We start from the raw sequence: 19,920 nt of genomic DNA on the forward strand, positions 1-19,920 counted from the left end.
ACTGAACCATCTCCACAACCCATGTGTTGCAGATTTTTTTTTTAACAGATTTCATATTAGTCTTTTAAATTATGTTTGAGATAACTAATGCCAGTGCCCTTTAATGTTTAAATTATATCAATTTTAAAGTATATCCATTGTATCACCTAAGAACCAAGGGTAGTTAAATGGGGATAGACTTTATTTTTTTATGTTTTGGCTCTCCCAGCCTAGGCTTATCCAGTGAAAAAGAAAATGAGGATAGTCAGAAATCTGGACATTACTGTTTTCTAATCGCCAATCGCCGAAGCCTTGATTTCCATCTTCTCATTAAAGGCTCTATCCTGCTATAAAAGGTTTTGTTTAGATCCAATTCTTTATCTTGTTCTTTTAAAAATTGCCTTATAGTCAGAAATTGCATTTAAAACAGAAAATTAGACACCTAGATTTGCCAAAAATTATCTATTACAAACACTGTTAGAATATTCAATTTGATCTTTCTTTCTTGCTTGCTTGCTTGCTTGCTTGTTTCCTTTCTTTCCCTCCTTCTTTTCTTCTTTCTTACTATTTTATTTTGGAAGCAGGGTCTCACTAAGCTATCCTGGCTGGCCTGGAAACTGCTCAGTAGACCAGACTAATCTATCACTTTGACTTGTGTCACCATGCCCAGCTCAACTTTTCTTTTTCATGAAGACTACTTTCTTTGGACAGAGGATCACATGTATACAAGGTTGGCTTCAAACTGTGTGTAGAGAAAAGCCTTGAACTCCTGATGCACACTAGGAAAGACTACTAAGCAAGCTACATTCTAAGTTTTGCTTTCTGAAGACATGTAATGTTTATGCTTAAGAAGACAGATTTGCCCAATTGTCATGTGTTCAAGAGATCTCAATTTTGGTGATTTAAAAAAAAATCAAATATGTTTGTAATGAGAATTTCTGTAACTTTAATTGTATAGGCCATGCCTTATTATAAGCTTGTTTTTAAAAACATCAATAGTGGTATTGCCTTTTCTTAAATTTAGGTAACGAGACAATGAGTAGTTATAACAGGTGGAAAAAGTTCATTGAGATCATTTTATTAGATTTTTTATTTTTGTTCTTAGAATTTTTAAAATTTGGATTTAGGCAAGGTCTTACCTTCTATTCTTGATGGTCTGAAACTCACCAAGGAGCCCAGGCTTGCTCAAACTTACGTCGCTTCTCCTGTACTTCCTCCCAAGGCATGAGCCATAACAAGTACCATTTATTTATTTATCTATGTTGAAATACCCATTTCAAAGTATCTTTTCTTGATGACAAATACTCACTGGAGAACAAAACAATCTAAAAGCTCATGCGAAGTAATTTTAAGAGTTTTGACTCAGTAGAATGCAATGGAAACCAAACTATTTTAAATATGATTCATTTAATCTGTAAACATCATATGGGCCTGAACTTCAGGTATACACAATCTAAGAGCACAACAACAAGGACTTTTGTAAATAAATACATAAGCAACGTATTTAACATGTTTATAGAAATATTAGAATAAAGTAATTTCAAAGGATCAGAATTTTTGAAATATACATTAGTAGTGTGCTGATAAAGTATTTAGAGAAATAAAATTCCTTGCCATCATTTAGTGATATACATATTGAGCTGTTCCATTGTTTGATATAATACATTTTTTAAGAAAAAAAGTTTCTAATCTAGAATAATATTTGAAGTAAAATTTTCTATGCATCAAGAACAGCAAAACGAGTCTTCCCAATCTTCAGCACAGGAACTTTAGTTAGCCTTGGGAGTTTTCCTCTGCTTCAGGCAGAAGCTTGTTGCCTCTTGGAACTTAATGTGACAAGATTTCTCCCAATATCCACTCAAAGAAAGACAAGCAGAACCACTTACTAAACTACTTGTATTTTATAACAACAAATGAAATAATTATAAACTAAGAATACACATATTTCCAAAGTTTCACTTAGAAGCTAATTTGCCTTTTTACAAAAGAATATACTTCCTTGACCACCAAAAGGCCAAAGCAGAAACTAGATTATGTTCCTTTGGCTAGATACAAATCTTGTATTCAAATACGACTCAACGTTTTGGTGTATTTTTTTTTCCTATTGCCAGAACATCTCTTTTCTCTTTTGTAGTAAAAAGCAGTATGTGTACCAAAATTCATGCATGAGAACAGTGTATTCATTAGACAAACAGGCAAAATATTATCAAACTAGGTCAAGATTTGGTTTATAAAGCTTGTAGAAATCAGACACAAAATTGTTCAACTACCACAGTGTAGGATCTTTAAGTAGCATGTGAAATGCACTTTATTTATGCACTATAGCAGGTCATCCAAAAAATAATAACTAGGAAACCAGAAAAGCTTGTGTGAGCATATGATTAGAAGGGAATGGGAAATCAGTCTCGGAACTACGGTAAGTTTTGCAGTCTAAGGTTGCAGAGCCCTTCTAGCCTCTACTTCCTAATTACCCTTGCTTTCTGCTTCCCTTTTTCTGTAGGCTTTGTTTAACAACTGGATCTCTTCCTGGTAGCCATCCCTCTCTTGATGCTGCCGCCTGCTGTTCTGTCTGTGTGCCTCCACAGTGTCTGGGATAGAGATGTTGATATCACCATCAGGATCACTTGTGGGTAAGAAGAGGGAGTACGAGGCAGTTTCTCCTAAGTCACATGAGACGAATCTGTTTTCCTTCCGTGAGTAGCGCAGAGAAGGAGATCTGACTTTTGTGGAGGACTGGCTGATGTTGCTGATGATTGACACAGTGTCTAAAGCCTCATCGTTGTCACAAATTTCAAGAACTTCCAAGTGTATTTTTACACTGGTGTCCGCAAACGTGGAGGGAGACTCCTCTGAGTTTGGTTCATGGCCAACACTTTTAGATCGATAGACTTCTATTTTCTTAGAGGCCGGGGTTATCTTTTGCCCTTCTGCACTGACCTCATAAGTAGAAAGAGAGAGGGTTTTCCCGGTAGGAGCTTGGAGAGACACAGTCCCCTGGAACGCGCATATGGGAATATCCAGCCCACCACCGGAACGCTGTGGGAAAAAAAACCCAAAATGATTATAGTGTTGAAATCAAGTCTAGAGTGGAACACACAGAAATTTATTTCATGCTCTAGAATGGCAAATTTTGTACTTCTAATCCATTTCCCTGGAAACTACTTACAAATGAGATTTAAATTATGCTTCTGTAGCTGAGTTCCTCCTAGGTCAAATATCCCTAAAGGAAGGCAGTGAGAAGGCAAGAGATATTTTCACGGTGTAGAGCAAAATGAGTATACTGATAAGAAGCAATAAGATAGGGGTTCCTTTCCAATGGTAGAATTTTGATGTAAATTAAATGCATATTTACAATATGCAATTGATTTTATATTTCTGCTATGTATTTGGTTACGTTGAAAAGCATTCATAGATCATAGGAAATGTAGATTGTATTATCAGCATACAGTGTGTTTTTTCTCATTAGTGAACCTACCAGAAAAAAATGATAATTGCAAAGCTATGACACAAATTTAGTGCAGAGGATAATTCAACTTTTACTTTCTAAGAGGAACCAAGTGGGAAGTGAGTCATTAAGGTAAACCCAATTACAGAGAATTCTGTGGCTCTGCAAAAATCTTCCCTGAAGTTCTGACAACTTTCTATGAAGCATCATTAACAGGTGAAAAAAATAAAAAAGAAAAGAAACCTGATTCTCATAAAAGTCTATAATCTGTATTGTGCTTCCATACTTCCAACTGACCTTCTTTCTGCTTACACATTCCTGTTAGAAGACCATGGTAAGATGCAAATACTCAGAGTTTATCACAGCATTATCTGGGAGCTTTAGGAAATGGCAAATTTTGGAAGCTCTACCTCCAAGTTATTCAAGGGGAAGCTCACTTAAGAAGGCCCATGTTGAATCTGCTGCGTGGTAAAGTTTGAAATACATTGCTCTAATTAAAATATGTCGTGGTGCGTAGAAATAAGTTGAGGGGCAACTTAACAAATACTTTTACACATACACCTATAATTGAAAAAAATGGAGAGTTGTTGGATTCAGCAGGTCAAGATGATCAAATTTCTTAGTTTCCCTGAGTCCATTTCAGCTTTGGCATTGGAAGTCTCCCTCCCAGGAGAGTCCTTACTTCCAGAAAAATTGTTCTGTGGAATGAGGCCTGGAATTTTGTATCTTTTCCCAGCAAGAATAAATAGGAAAAGCCCAAGACTGGATTTTTCATTCTTAGAGAACAATGTTCATTCTCTTCTACTTTGAAGAAAAATATAAACAAAATATTTCAAATAGCTTAACGTTTTTCAGAACATTTTTTAAATATTTATTTTTAAAATTTAATGTGTTTTGCTTGCATGCATGTACATACATCATATGAATGCTTTATATCTGAAGAGGCCAGAAGAGGGTGTCTAATCCTCCAGAAGTAGAATTCACCTAATCATAAGCTGCCCCTTTGTGGATGTGGTACAAACTGTACCCTACTCCTCTGCAAGAACAGCAAGGGCTTTTAATTGCTTTCTCTCCAGACCACAGTTAGAAATTTTTTTGTGGGAATGAACCTTAAATTTCTTGTGAGATGGTTTTTCTTATGTTGTTTTTTGAAATTAATTATTTTAGTTTATAAAAGAATTTTATAGATATGTGTAATGCATTCTAGTTACTCTGCCCTCTCTCTTTGTTCTCTCCCACTTTTGCCAGTCTCCCTTATTCTTCACAAATCTCTTTCCCATATTCATGACATTTGGCTTGTGTCCCACAGAGTTTACTGCTAGATGGATGACCTAGAGTTTGGAACTATTCACCCAGTGTGGACACAAGTAGATACAAAGCCTCTCCCAGGCCTGTTAATTGTCAGTAGTTCAGTAAGTGGTGGACCCCAAAAGCCCCTGACACTGGTTGTTTTTATACTCCATTTTTTTCCTTGAATTTAAGGACCATGAAAAATAAAGCCTGTGATATGTGAGAAATGTCTAAGTTATTCCTTATGGAGAAATCTTGCATTCTGTTTCTTTATAAGGGGATCTTGGGTGCTCACTTCAAGGATCTGCACTCCAGTGGGCCAAGAACTTTGAAATCTTGTGCTGTAAAGTTTGGTTTTGCTATCTGTGGAGGCAAAGAACTTTATCAAGTCAATAAGTATGGTATTGGCCAATTACTCTATCAGAATATTATTTTAACAGTGGGAATTTTGACAAAGGGAAAATGGCCTTTATCTTCCTATTTAGTAAACATTTGGTAAGTGTCTACACTGTACAAGAATAAAGCTCACATTGAGAGTACAAGAATACTCTCTTCATTCAAAGATCTTTCAAATATTTAGGCATAGAAAGGTGTTTAGAAATGAATGTTTCACACTAAATATTGTAATTGACTTGGTGACCAAGGTCTCTGGGGTTCAAGGAGTAACTACCTCTGATAGGGATAGTTTATGTAGGAGTGGCATTTCAGATTAATCTTAAAAGTTAAGAAAAGAGTTATATCATCAAAAGGCCTTCTTATTCCTAATGTAAAATGGCCTGAGATTAAGGCAGACTAGCTTTTCATGTACACATTGTTTTCCAGATGATGATGAAGAAAGTGGGTTGTATTGCATCAAAGCTAGGCTGTACTCACTCTCTGCAGTGACATCAATGTTAGTGCTATCATGCTTGGTATCAAGCCAAGTAATTTGAGGGGGTGGGATTGCAAAATTATGAGTTATAAGGTCATCCTGAAAATCTTCCTATCTTGAAAAAAAAAGGTTTTTTTGTTTTAAATCAAAGACAGAGATTTCTGATTTTTTAACTACAGAATTTACTAAAGCCTTATTCAGTGTTGGGGCTATGGAGAGGGCTCAGTCATAAAGGGGGCTTTTTTTTGTGCAGGCATGATGAAGTGACTTCTGACCCCCAGCACTCAAGGGAAAAGCCATTGTGCTGTCTCACCTATCTGTAACCTCAGCACTGGGTGGGAGCAGAGAGACAAGGATTCTTGGGCTCATTGGAATCTAACCAAAATGGTGAGCTTAAGTGAAAAAGACCCTGTCTCAAGTAACAAAGTTGGAGAGTAATTGAGGAAGACATCTCAAAGCTAGTCTCTGTCCTCCAACACACGTGCATGAGTGAGCATATCATCCCATGCACAACCACTCAGACACATGCTCACATACAAAGATGCACACATGAAGGAAATTCTGAGTGTTGTCTCATAATGTAAGATGACCTCCTTCCCGTATTCTACGAAATTGCTCATTTGAAACCCGAATTACTTTACATTATGATTTGTTATAAGAGAAATGGCCAACTTTATTACTTCAATAAATCATTCTCAAGAGTTATTCTTTGACATTTTACATTGTACAAACAAACTGCTATGTAGTATACAAGCTTAAAAATAAACAGACAAAAAAAGTCATGAAAAAACTGAGTTATCAAACAGATTAAAAGGATACAGACATGCCTATCTAAAGAGACATTTAATCGTGTCTTCATATGTAGCAAAAGTAGTACTGATACCAGTTCATATCAAATAGATGAGGAACAGGACCAGTGCTCAGCAGGTAAAAACATTAGCCATGCAAGCCTGGTGACCTGTGTTTGGTGCCTGGAACTCACATAGTGGAAGGAGAAAACATGCTCCTCATGTAACTCATCCTCTGACCTTTACACACAAGCCATGCCATTAGCACATGCCACCCTACCTCCAAAATCAGTATATGAAAGGTAAACAATTAAGGGAACTGAAGATATGCTGCACAGATTAAGACCACTTGTTGCTTTCAAGGAGGACTCGGGTTTGACTCCTAGTACTCACATGGAGGCTCAAAGGTGACTGTAATTGCAGTCCCAGGGGCTCTAACACCTTTTTCAGGCCTCTATAGGCAAGAAGCATACGTATGGTATGTATTCATGCATGCAATAAAACACTTACACAAAGTAAAAGCAAATCTTCAAGAATGTTTAAAGTGAATGAGATTGGGATGTCTTCTTCATCTGATCTGACAGATCCACATACTGAATTAGAGAATGATAGCTCATTCCAATTAGCATTTAAGAAATAGATATTGCCAAAGACCAGATAAGTATAAAAATGATTTTTCTGAGATAGCATTCAAAGTACTGCATTTAAAAAATTAAACTAATTTTTTTGAACCTTCATATAAATGGATAGTCTAAATTTGAGAACTACAGAGGCAAAAGCAGAGATAAGAACAAAAACATCAGGTTGCGGTATGTGCAAAGAACATGGATAGGATTTCTGAGAAATTGCACAGGTGGCTAGGATGTCCATGGGAAGATGCACAGCATCAGTCGTGCAGGAACTCATGGAAATCAAAACTCAGACTTCGGGGTGCTGCTGTGAAAATACAGAAAAGCATTACTGAAGACGATCATTGAAACTTGGAACCTATTGTTTGTGAGAAAGTAAAATGATACAGATGCTGTGGAAAACAGAACAATGCCTCCAAAAAATTTCAAAAAATAACTAGAATTATCATATAGTAAGTATCATCATATAGCCAAGCAGTGATCATTTAAATATGATTAAGATGGTATATTTTACATAGATTTTATAGATACCATTTAAAAATCAGACTTACATTGGCAATATAACCTTCCTGCCTGTGCCTCCCTTAGGCTGGGTTTACAGATCTAAACAAGCCCCTAGTTTATTTGTACAACTATATTTTATTTATCTAAGTAAGACCATAAAAATATGGCATCACTCATAGAATTTTTGTCCCCTTTAAACATACTTGTTTATTTTTTAAGTTAGAGAACACCATCGCAGGCTGTAGAAAATGTAATCATGAATAAAAAGAGCTATGATATTGAAAAATACAAGAGAAGAGCTGACAGACTCAGTAAAATTACCAGGATTTTCTATTGGTATTGATAGAAAAGAGAACGTGGCTAACTGAATCATTATCAGGCTGGCTGATGTACAACAGTGGAGTGAAGATGCTCTCATGCCTTATGAGACCACAAACCACAGAGCTGTTCGCCCTCCTAAACAACCCCAGTCCACAGGGAGATGCAACGCTGTGCTCAGGACTGTCATGGAGAAATTAGCCTAGCTTCAAGCAAGGAAAAGAGAGACCCAAGAACCTTCCCAAAGCAGGACTATATCCTCAGAGATGGTGGAAATCCCAGCATTGGTGATACTTGACACTACTCTAAAGGTTCTACTGGGCCACAATCCAGAGAAAAGGAATACGGAGCCCAGGCTGGAGCCCAGGCACTGAGCAAGAAGAAACAAGGGTACACAACTGGTAGCTGTATGTGTTTTCTACCTAGCAATTCTAGAGAAAAGGAAAATCTGAGAGAGAATTAATGACAGACTCTAGTGAGGTGGTTGAATTGTAAGTAAAACTAAGCCTGGTGACTGTTGTCAATTTAAACATATTCTTAAAATGTTCCATTCAGAGTCTGGAGAAATGGTTCAGTGTTTAAAGAGCATTTGCTCTTCTTGTAGAGGGCCGTCGATTGGTTTTCAACATCTCCATAGTGACTCACAACTCTATATAATTCCAGTTCCAAGGAATCAGATCTAATGTCCTCTCTGGCCTCCGTAGGCTTGTTCATGAAGCGCAAGCATACATCAGAGAAAACTCACAGACACGCACATCTTTACAATCTTCAAAATAAAGGTCTGAATCCAAACAATAGCACTATTGTGAAACCTGCCAAGACAACACCTCAGGAATAAAAATCAGTAAATACAAACAGAAGACAAGAGAGACATTATTTTATTTTGAGGAGATGTATTGCAAGTCTGATTACTTAGTGTGTTTATAAAATGAAAATCCAAATGCAATTCTCCTTTGTGTTGTGAAAAGTGTATAAGCCTGTGAATAAGCAAGAAAACATACAAACATACTAATGTGGTAACATTCTAGCTGTTAAAGGTCAGCATATGATGAAGATGCTATTTCAAAATAAGTGGAATAGCTGGACATGGTAGCCAAGGTTAATAATCTCAAAACTTAGAAGGTAGAGGAAGAAAGATCATGAGATCAGTCTTCAGCACAAACAAAGACCCTGGCTCAAAACAACTACAGAATAGATAGAAGAGTAACAGAATGTTATTTTGTTTGTATAAAAAAATTTAAAGCCAATAAAAAAACAAAATAGTATTACTGTCCAGATATATTTCTGTATTTGACCATGCTGAGTAAGAGACATTAGTTATAGTTGCATGGAAAGATCATCTCAACATTTTCTTTGATAAAACTAAAATGTATGGAACTTAATTAGACATCAACTTTACTGCAGGATCAGAATAATCTATTTTAATAGCCAGGACCTATTCATTTCATAGTCTGTGCTTTCTTACCATGTTAAATTGAGTGAATTAGCATTTGCCTGGGAATAATGATAACCCGTTACTGCAGTATACTCAGAAGTGTGGGTGGCTGGGAGATTTTTTTTTAATTTAGAAATGAAAAGCATTTCTGAACCTCACAAATACTTTAGGAGAAGAGAGCTTGCCATGTAAACACATTAGCACAAATAATCTTCTGTTATAATTGATTCAAACTTGCTGACCTTGGATATACTGAATGCCTTTTCTTTTTTCACAATAAGCTGCTAGGTGAATTCAGGGTGAAATTATAATATAAAAAGAGTCTCTCTACATTATTATCTGAACAAGGTGAAGCTTTCTCTTGCTTGTCTGAATTATTCAACTTAAGCAAGGCATATTACATCAGGAAAGATCATCACTTTATCCAAGGCCACAGTTGGTCATAAGTTCTATGAATCAGAAGTTGGAATGTATCATTGACTCATGAATAATTTAAAAAATTAGCAAATTTAATATTTTTTAAAATCTTATTTTCATGATTTTTAAGAGACTTTTGGCCTTTAAAGGTATATACATTGAGAAGTGTAAGTCAAGCAGACAGAGCAGTTTGGGGAAGCTAGAATAGACATAACAGGAAGAAACAAAAATCAGATACAAAGGAACTCATGAGAAAAGTAGATTTTTTTTAAAAAAAAATTTGCTCTAGGGAAATTTAGTATTTATAAAGGTTGCATATTTTCATATTCTCAGCTCCTCAAATCATTTGTCCCATCATGTCCTCTTTGTATGATTAGCGAATCAAAATGTGATGACACATAAGAACTGATTAAAGTAAGAAAAAGTTGGGAAAGAAAATAAATGACTTTATTAAAAGACTTTTCTATGAAAAGATGTGTGGCAAAATCTACCCTTCCAGACTTCAGGCTTGTGCCTTATGTCTTTTCTTCTTATTTTAATTTAGGGTGTGTGTGTGTGTGTGTGTGTGTGTGTGTGTGTGTGTGTGTAGCATAGGGAGGAGGTACTTTTGCTTTTGAGAACAATCTAGAGGCCAGAGGTGGACTTTTTGACCTTTCTCAATTGTCTATCTATCTATCTATCTATCTATCTATCTATCTATCTATCTACTTTTGAGACAGGACTGGAACCTTATTGTTTTGGCTGCCTATTGGAATCATAGCCCAGAGCACTGGGGATTACAAATGCCACTTTTTGAGTGGCTTCTGGCTCTCCATAATCAGGTTTTGGGCTTGTATAGCAAGCATCTTTGCCCATGCCTTTTTTAATGGTGAAAGTCTAACCATGAAGACTGATGCTTCCCATGACAAATACTTACTGATCCTATTGACCATGATCCACATGCCACAATTGCTGGTGGGTGCTTAACACTTTCACACTCGTTATTCATATTGGTCTTCTAAAATGAAGGCCCTACTTATCCAAAGCATACAGATGATGTAATTGAGTTGTGGGAGGTAGCACAAGTAAGTGCATGTCAGAATCCAAGTCCAAGATCACCCATCTCATGCCCTTTGTTCTAAGCTGTTCTGCTACTTCAAGGCACAGTAGAACATGTCTCTCTGACTGTTTCCTTGCAAGTCTGAGGTAAACATAGCTAACCTTTCACTCTTCTAATTTGGGAGTAATCTATAGTGTTCTAGGAAAGCATGGAAGGAAAAAGGATTTCTTCACATTAGGAAGTAAAACAGTATTTAGAAAAGCAGCTTTAACATAAAGATTTTTGAGTGGACCTTACAAGGATCACTTTAATAGGAATAAAATGGGAGAAACATATTCTGGGAGGATAACTGAGCAGCCTGTGAAAGATAGGTCAAAAAGGGTGAGTGAGGTACTAGGGAAAGCAAACAGGAGGTCTTTTAAAATCATATGTGATTTTAGAGCCATGAACTTGGATGTTTATACAGGAAGTGACACATGAGGGACTGAGGGATACATAGAAACTGCTAAGGCAAAACTCTTTGGTACTGTGGATGCCAGGACTGAAGTTCTGCCACCTGGTCATATACATCTGGCTTTGATCCCAGTGGAGTCACAATCTCTGTAATCTTCATTTCTCTGAGTATTAGGCTTGTATTTTGAAATCATGAGCCTTACAAGAATTCATGCAAAGGAAGTGAAGGGTAGAATGCTTCACATGTAGCAAGGCTTTTGTGTATGTAGCTGTTCAGGAGCATGGAGAGAGTAGAGACCAAGATATTTTGGAAGTTTCTGTTTTCTGTGTCTTATATCAAGACTTGAGAAAGATATGGGTAGTTTAATGGTCTTTCTCCATCTTATCTTTATAAGAGACTATTTTTACATGATCTTCTATGTGGTGAAACGGTTTAGTCAAGCTAGAGAGCTGGAGAGTGACAAAACGGTTTCAAAGTGATTAGATTATGCAATGTTTCTAACTTCAACCAGAACAAGATGAGTAGATTGTGAGACACATAAACTCACACAGAAACACACACACAAATATAAATAATGAATCATTAAGAGAAAAGAAAATGTAGAACACAGCAAACTGCAGAGCATGATGTAAGACTGGTAACACTGAGGGAAAATGCAAATTCTTTATATAGCTGGAGACCGCAACACTGTATCAGTAACAGAGAACAAAGTCAGAAATCAGCAAGAATAAGAAAACACCCCACGGGTCAATGTGATCTAATCAATCTGTAGACTATTTTAAGAAAATTCCATCCAATTAAACCAGAGTATGTATTTTCTTCAAATGTTAGTGAAATGTGTACTAAGATAATCAATGTCTAGTTCACAGAACAATGTTGTGATATATGTTTTATGAAAATCTTTCTTGAACACTCCCCCAAACACTGTTTTTGGCAAACCTCTCAGCAAAATTACTAATACCTGTTGAGCTCTTTAAAGACTGTGTACCTAACCTGCTCTCCTGTTGTGTACTCAGCCTGTTTAAATTTAATCTACCTTTAAGAGAACAATATAGCCAGCAGTACCTGCCTTGGACTTCTCATACAATCAGCCTTTACAACCTAAGAAAAATGCTTAGCTTTTATATTAAATTATGTATCCGTTCTTGACCCTAATCTAAAATAAGGTATGCGCGTGTGTGCTATGGTAATCATAAGCTGAAAACAGCCAACAGGTCGAAAGCAACCGTAAAGGAAATATCCACTATACATTTTGCAAGTAATGTAGATACAGCTCAATTGCATGGGTTTGTAGTGTTGTCTGCTATTGTGAGTCAGATGGGATCAGTTAAGTTTCTTCCTTTGTAAAACTCTGCTAAGAATTTTTGTAAAGAATCCCTCATCCTCCTCCATACTGTGTTTTCTGTGCCATTCAACAAATACAGAACAAAGTCCTTTTCATGGACAGCCACAGGGCTAGACACAGATTCAGATACAGACATCCAGAGACAGGCACATTAATGACAGAACAGAGTCCAACAGAGAGCTCACAGATGGGTCAGTAGTATCTTTAGACTATTGCCAATGGAAGGCACAGGTAGATTAGAAAATTAAAACTTGGGCTCACTCACCATCCAATTAATCCAAGAGGAAGTGACTTTGTTTTCATTCCTTAATGCAACATGAATGCATTTTAGTATTCTCTGAGGTAATCTTTAACTTGTTGAGTGACTCAAAAGAAATGGAAATGCATTGAAAAGAAATAAAATTATACAGAATTTTGTTCTCTCTGTGGAATCAGGGTTACCAGAATATAACGAGAACATTCTCAAACTCTTAGAAACTAAGCAAACACTAAGAAATGGTGCATGACTCAAAGAAGAAATGTTGATGGAAATAAAACCACATTGGGCTGAATTAAAATAAATGCAGCGTATTAAAATCCATGCTAAAGCAGCACCGAGAGAGGAACTTAAAGCACTAAATCCATGTATTAGAGTACAGCAGTCGTCTCAAGTCTCAGCTTTCACCAAGATTTAGTTTTAGAAAAGCTAAAGCAAAATAAGCAAAGCAGCAATAAAGAAGAGAATAAGATAACAGAAATCATGTCAATGAAAGCAACAGAGAAAATCAATGCACACGAATTGGTTTTTAACAGATCAATAACATTGACAAACCCCTAGGAGCACTGACAGAAGAAAAATAGAAGATGCAAATGACCTGCATAAGAAAGGAACAGGTGATAATCACAGATGCTGGAAGGATGGGGTGGGGGGATATGATATACAAGTCACACACTTGAATTCAGCAACTTAAATGAAACATACCGACTCCCTTGAAGCACAAAACCTATCACAGGGCAGGGCATCTAAAAATTAAACAGGAATTGAAGTCTACTGCAGTCATCAGGGCCTTTGAAACTATAACTTAAAAAATGTCAAGGAGAAATACCCTAGAGCACAGATAGTTTCACCGGAGAAATCTACCAACTTTAAGGGGTACTAATAAAGATCAATTTTCTTGCAAAAACTAGAAGAGGAAGGAACAGTTTATTTCAAAGATTTGATTTTAGTCTAATACCAAAACTAAATTGATAGTATCAGAAAAGTATGCAGATTAACATCACTCATAAAAACAGATGCATATATCTTGAACAAATATTAATCATTAGAATCCAGTCATCAATTAAATAATTACACGTTATGGCCAAGAAAAGTTTACTACAGAAATGTTAGGCTGGTTTAGAATTCAAAAACCAATTAATGTGATCCACCACAGTTAAGAAAGAAAAATTCCATGATTGTGCTGGCTAGTTTTATGTCAACTTGACATGAGCTCAAGTCATCAGAAAGGAAATAACCTCAACTGAGAAAATGCTTTCATAAGATAGGGTTGCGGGAAAGTCTGTAAGGCATTTTCTTTATTAGTGATTGATGGGGATAGCCCAACTTATTATAAGTTGTCACACCTCTTGCCATGGTCCTAAATTATAAAAGAAAGTAGGCTGACTAACCCACAGGGAACAAGCTAGTAAGCAGTACCCCTCCATGACCTTTGCATCAGGTTTTGCCTCTAGGTTCCAGCTCCGCTTGAGTTCTTGCCTAACTCCCTTCAGTGATACACTACAATGTGAAGGTGTAAGCCAAATACACCATTTGCTCCCCAACTTGCCTTTTGGTCATGGCATTTCATTGCAGCAATAGAAATCAAGAAGACAATGATCATATTAACCAAGGCAGAAAACAATCATTTTCAAAATCAAATATATACTTATGATTAAAAAATATAAAAGGCAGGATGGAAGAAATTTTTCTTACTTTGGTAGAGTACCAGTCATAACTGTCTAGCTAACTGCACTCAATGGCAAAAGACACTTTCTCTCCCACAGAACTGGAGCAAAGGAAGGACACAGGTGCTTACTGTTGTGTGTAGTACAGTGCCTGAACAGCTTAAAGTGAAGAAAGGAGACAATGACCTGTAGCAATTTGTATGTGACACAATTAATTCATAGAGAAAATCCTAGGGAACCATAAAAAATTCAAGAATAAACATATATCTAAATAAGATTGTAGGATATAAGATAAATGTACAAAATCACTGGAGTTTTTTTAATGCCGTTTTTTTTTTTCACCAATGGTTGTGTACCCAGAAAAAAAAACTGAAAATATAGTAGCATCTACAATTGTGCATGAAGTTAAATATTAAGATATACATTTTACCTCTACAGATGTCTATACTGGCAATGAACAAAATACTCAAAGAAGCCAAATACCTAAGTACAGGAAGAAACAATGGACTAGATGACTCAGCACACTAAGATCTCAATTTTCTTTGTATTGATATATCTTTGATATCATTTCTATCAAAATCCTAGTAAGATAGTTTTACAGATATAGATAAGGGTATTTTTAAATTTATACAGAAAGGCAAATAATCTAAAATAATATTATTTTGAGAAAGAAAAATATGTGCATAGTGAGAAGAATAATCTGCTGAATTTTAATATGGCTATAATAATCAATCCCATAATGTTCAAGGAGGGATAAACATATATGTCTGTGGAGTTGTATAGAAAAGCCAAAAGCAGACATAAATATGCTTTGGCTGGAGGTGTAGCCTAATAGTTAGGCATGCTTGCTGTTATTCTAGAGGAGTTGACTTCAGTTCTCAGCACCAACATCAAGCAGCTCACAACTGCCTGTAACTCAAGCTCCAGGTCATCTGATGCCCTCTTCAGTCCTTAAAAGCACCTGCACACACATGAGGCACACTGACAGAGACACAAAAGCAGACATAAATCTACAAACATATATGTATTCTACCAATTTCACACAAAGGTGAAACAACGATTTGAAGGAAGAAAGACAGGCTTTTCAGCAAATGGTGATGGAGTGTGTGTGTTTGTGTGTTTGTGTGTGTGCGTATGTGTGTATTTATAAATGGCCTAGGATTGTCTCATATTTTATTCAAAAATTGATTAAAATGGATTAAAAATTAAAATATGACTATAAACATTTTACTTACAACGAACAACATATACAATCTAGAGGCAAAGTGTTACTAGACTTGACACCAAAAGCATAAATGGAAATTTGATAAATTAGACGGCATCAAAATAAAAATGATATTGTTTGTGCCAATGCAAAATGGGGTTCAGTAGGCATGTGATGGGACTTACCAAACACTCTCAGATGATGCTGAGTTTGCCAGGTCATGAGTCATATATTTGACAGCAGCAGATATGTAAGTCTGTTTGGCTCTGCACTGTCTCAAGCTCCATGTCTTCATGGATAAATACATTATATGATTTTATAGGATTAGTAATCTATAGAAATAAAGGAGAAAATCTGACTCCTACTAGAGGAATAGCAGAAAGCCCCAAAGCCAGTTTTATAGCTAGCTAGAACAAAACCAAAACCAAAAAAATCTGAATTCAAATATGTTTAATTTAATATGATATAAAGCTTAATTCAAATTCTACTTTGGTTGAAAATAAGCCATTCTGATAAAAGAAAAAAGTTCAACTTAAATATAAAATCTCATTTTTCATTAATCTTATAGCCAGACAGAATTTTTATGAGCATATTATTTCATTTAAATTGCTGTCTTTCTTATAGGAATTGTGCTCTTTATATTTTCAAATCTTTCTTTGAAGTTCATCTAGGCCAATGGGCATAACCATCACAGCCACAAGAATTACTATGGGAATTCTAAATTATGTGTTATTAGTTTGGGGATTATTAAGAGGTGTTTTTTCATTTTCTAGTCTAATAGAAATAAAATGACTTTTCTTCTATTGAGTGACATATGTTACACATTCAAATTTATTTTCATGTTTCCATCAGTTTTTTCTAAGAAAAACAAGAGATAAACTAACTTGAAATGAAATATAATTGGGCTTGGTGGTGTAAATTTTTAACCCCAGAAATTTGGGAAGCTAACATAACAGAGTCTCAATTCTAAGACCTGCCTGGACCACTTTGAATTCAATGCTGGGCAACTTGGTGAAACTTTCTCAAAAGAAAAAAATATTTAAAAAGGGCCATGGGTATCATTCAATGGTAGGGTTTTTTCATAGTATTTATAAATCTTTGGATTCAACTCATATAAAGTAAAAAATAGGAATTGTGAATTCTAAGAAACAAATTAATTTTGCACAGGGTTGAGAATGTGGCTCAGGGCTAAAGTACTTGTTTCATATGTATGTCCCTGAGTTTTATCCCTAGGTCCATAAGTTGGAGGAAAGGTAAATAATTTCTCTTCTCTTAATGAAAATTTTCTCGTCCAGTGGGATGTTGTGGTTGGGGATACCTTACCAAACAATGGTAAGAAAATATTCTTCATTGTCTTAGAGTTTTCTTGCTACAAAGAAACACCATGACCATGGTAACTCATAAAAAAACAAAAACAAAAACAAAAACAAAATCCCCATTAATTTCCGATAGCTTATAGTTTCAAATGTTTAGTCAATTATCAACATGATAACAATCATCAGCATGCAGAGAGACATGGTGCTAGAACTGGAGCTGAGAGTTCTACCTCTTGATCTTCAGCCAGCAAAGAGAAGACTGTCACACTAAGTAGAACTTGAGAATAGGAGACTTCAATGCCAGCCCCTACAGTGAAGTACTTCCTTCAACAAGACCCCACCTACTCCAAAAAGGCCACACCTCCGAATAGTGCCACTCTTTATGGGCCAAGCATTCAAACACATGAGTTCAGGGGAGCCATACCTAATCAACCAACACACTTGCTAATCAGAATTAAATCAGGAATGCAGATGTATGTTTTTCATTTGAAAGATTTCTCTTAAAGGGTAAATGCAACATTTTGAAAAAGATGGCTACTCTACAAAAACAAAACAAATCGAAAAACAATGTAACAATTTATATTTATGATCTATGTGGGAGTATAAAAGACAAATGTACTCAGAGTATCAGAGAAAGCAAAACAACCCACAGGTAGTAGATGAATGGTGTCCTGGAACAGGGGAGGTAACAGGAATTGAGACTAAATGGGCACACTGGATATTTCTGGTGTAATGGAAATATCCTAACCCTGATATTTGATAGTGGTCACTCAATTTGAAAAACTTAGACATCACTAAATTTTACACTTGAAATTACTAAATTCTATGGCATAGAAAACATGTAAAACTTTACATTTATTTCAGAAACATATTTGTATCTGTGTGAATATGTGCCATGTATGTGGTTGGATGCTCAAAAAGGCCTGGCAACACTGAATCCTGGTGAGCTTGAGTTACTGGTAAGCTACTTGACTTAGGTACTGGGAACTGAACTTGGATGCCACGTGTCCTTATCTGCTGAGCAATCTCTTCAGTCTCAGGAAAATCCTTTTCAATAATCTTTTCTTGTAGTGTTTGTTCACTGACTTTCAGGGCAACACGTAACATAGCACACCTAATACTGAACAATCCCATGATCCTGGGCAAGTCATACACTTATTACAGGCTTTAATCTCATTATCTCGAAAAAAAGGTTAAATTATGTGAGCCCTGAAATACCTTGTTTATTTTGTCCAAGTTGGCGTCAAAGAAAGCACTGTTTTATGCAAGATATCTCAGTAGGAATGTTCCTTCTAAATGAATTAAAAGTATAAAATTGTCTTCAAAGACTTGATGAAAGCTATTACGGAGCCAAGACCTAGAAGGTCTCTGTTAGTTACCAGTAAACAACTGTTGCTCATACAATGTTTATGCATTTTCAAAATGTCAGAAGGCTGAGTCACAATGTATACTGTGATGGAACCACCCATTGCAAAAAAATATAATAAGAAGAGAAAATGAAGCAGATTATAAAGCAATGTGTATATGTTTTGTAGCCTTTTTTAAAATTTTAGTTGGAAATCTCTAAAGAGAGTCAAGAGTGCTCACACAGCACCTCCAACAGTAAGTTACACTGGTAGAACAATTGGTCTGCAGTCAAGAACACTTCTTTTCAGGTTTGATTCTCTTCAGATCTCAGTGGGCACTAGGCACACATCAGTGGTGCACATACCTATATACAAGAAAAAACATTTATATGTGTAAATAAAATAAGTCATATTTAGAAGAAGAAACACTTATTGATCACAGAACAGCAGTAAAAAGACCATATGATATTCTAAATATATGGGACTCTATAAGTATATGTATATGTTTATTACATATTTGTCTTTATATAATAGTGTTAATAACAAATTTGTAGTTTCCTTTTTCTGATAATAAAATAATATATTACTAAATATTTAATTTAAATATTTTTAATTTTAAAAGTGAAATATGTGTATTCATCAGCAATGATGCAATTTAGAATTATATACTAAACAGATGAGTTTTCAAATTCTTGAAATGCTGTTTGAAATTCAAGGGCAGATTGATCATCAAATTGTTAGAAATATGTTTAAAATATCATAATTTTGATGATTCTATGACTAGCTGAGAATTCTGATTTATCATCTTTGAATCCTAAACAGTAACATTAAATAATAATTTGAGGTATAGGAATATACAGCAATCATTCCTTAGGCTAAAGCATATTAAAGATGACTTCTGATTCCTTGTGACTATAGCATTAGTAGTCTTCATCCCTATGATTAAAAGAAAAAGTTCAAATCTCAACACTATATGAATCTCTACAATTCATCCCTAAAATCTATATGTGTTATCCAAATAATGGAGACGTGTTTTCTTTTTATTTTGCAAAATTAACTTTGAAAAACAGAAAAAACTTCTTTGCAACTTTTTATCTATGAAACCAGTTCACAAGTCTAATATTGATGCCCTGTAAAAGGCATTTAAAAGGCATTATATACTCTGATGGTTTGCACTCTGCCTAAATGAAATGGAAATCACCTATCCATAATTTGCTTCCTCGTTTGCTTCCAGAATAGAGTTGGCCAAGAGAAGAATTTGCATGTAACTTGGAAAGTAGATATATGGACATAGAGTCCATAATTTCATAGCGTTCTTTCTCACAGGTAATCAGAGACAAACAAAGAAGGATATTCCTGATAGAGGCTATAACATTATTCTCCTCCACGAATAGTTCTTGTTGGTCTGAGCCATCTCTCCAGCCCCTCACAATAACTTTTTATAGACATCTCCACGAATCCTTCTTCATGGTATGTTTTTGTTGGCTAGGCACACATAGGTTCTTGGAATGAGAAAACATAACTCTACCTCTAACCCTCCAAATTATCTAGAAGACTCACTTCCCATATTTCTACAGAATTGTGATTGTGATTTTTTTTTTTTTAAGCAGGGGAGCG

The 19,920-nt window shown here is 35.6% G+C and overlaps 1 protein-coding gene across 1 annotated transcript in view; it reads right to left on the reverse strand.

Moving 5' to 3' along the window:
• Positions 1–2,442: 2,442 nt before the first annotated feature.
• Gpr149 (G protein-coupled receptor 149) overlaps positions 2,443–19,920 on the reverse strand; it is a 50,705-nt gene continuing 33,227 nt past the window's right edge. Inside the window, exon 4 of the mRNA XM_028763449.1 lies at positions 2,443–3,015. Coding sequence (XP_028619282.1) covers positions 2,443–3,015 — 573 coding nt within the window. The remainder of the gene's footprint in view (positions 3,016–19,920) is intronic.

This window comes from Grammomys surdaster, unplaced genomic scaffold (genome assembly GCF_004785775.1).
Source record: "Grammomys surdaster isolate TR1022 unplaced genomic scaffold, NIH_TR_1.0 139, whole genome shotgun sequence".
In the NCBI taxonomy this organism is placed as follows: Eukaryota; Metazoa; Chordata; class Mammalia; order Rodentia; family Muridae; genus Grammomys; species Grammomys surdaster.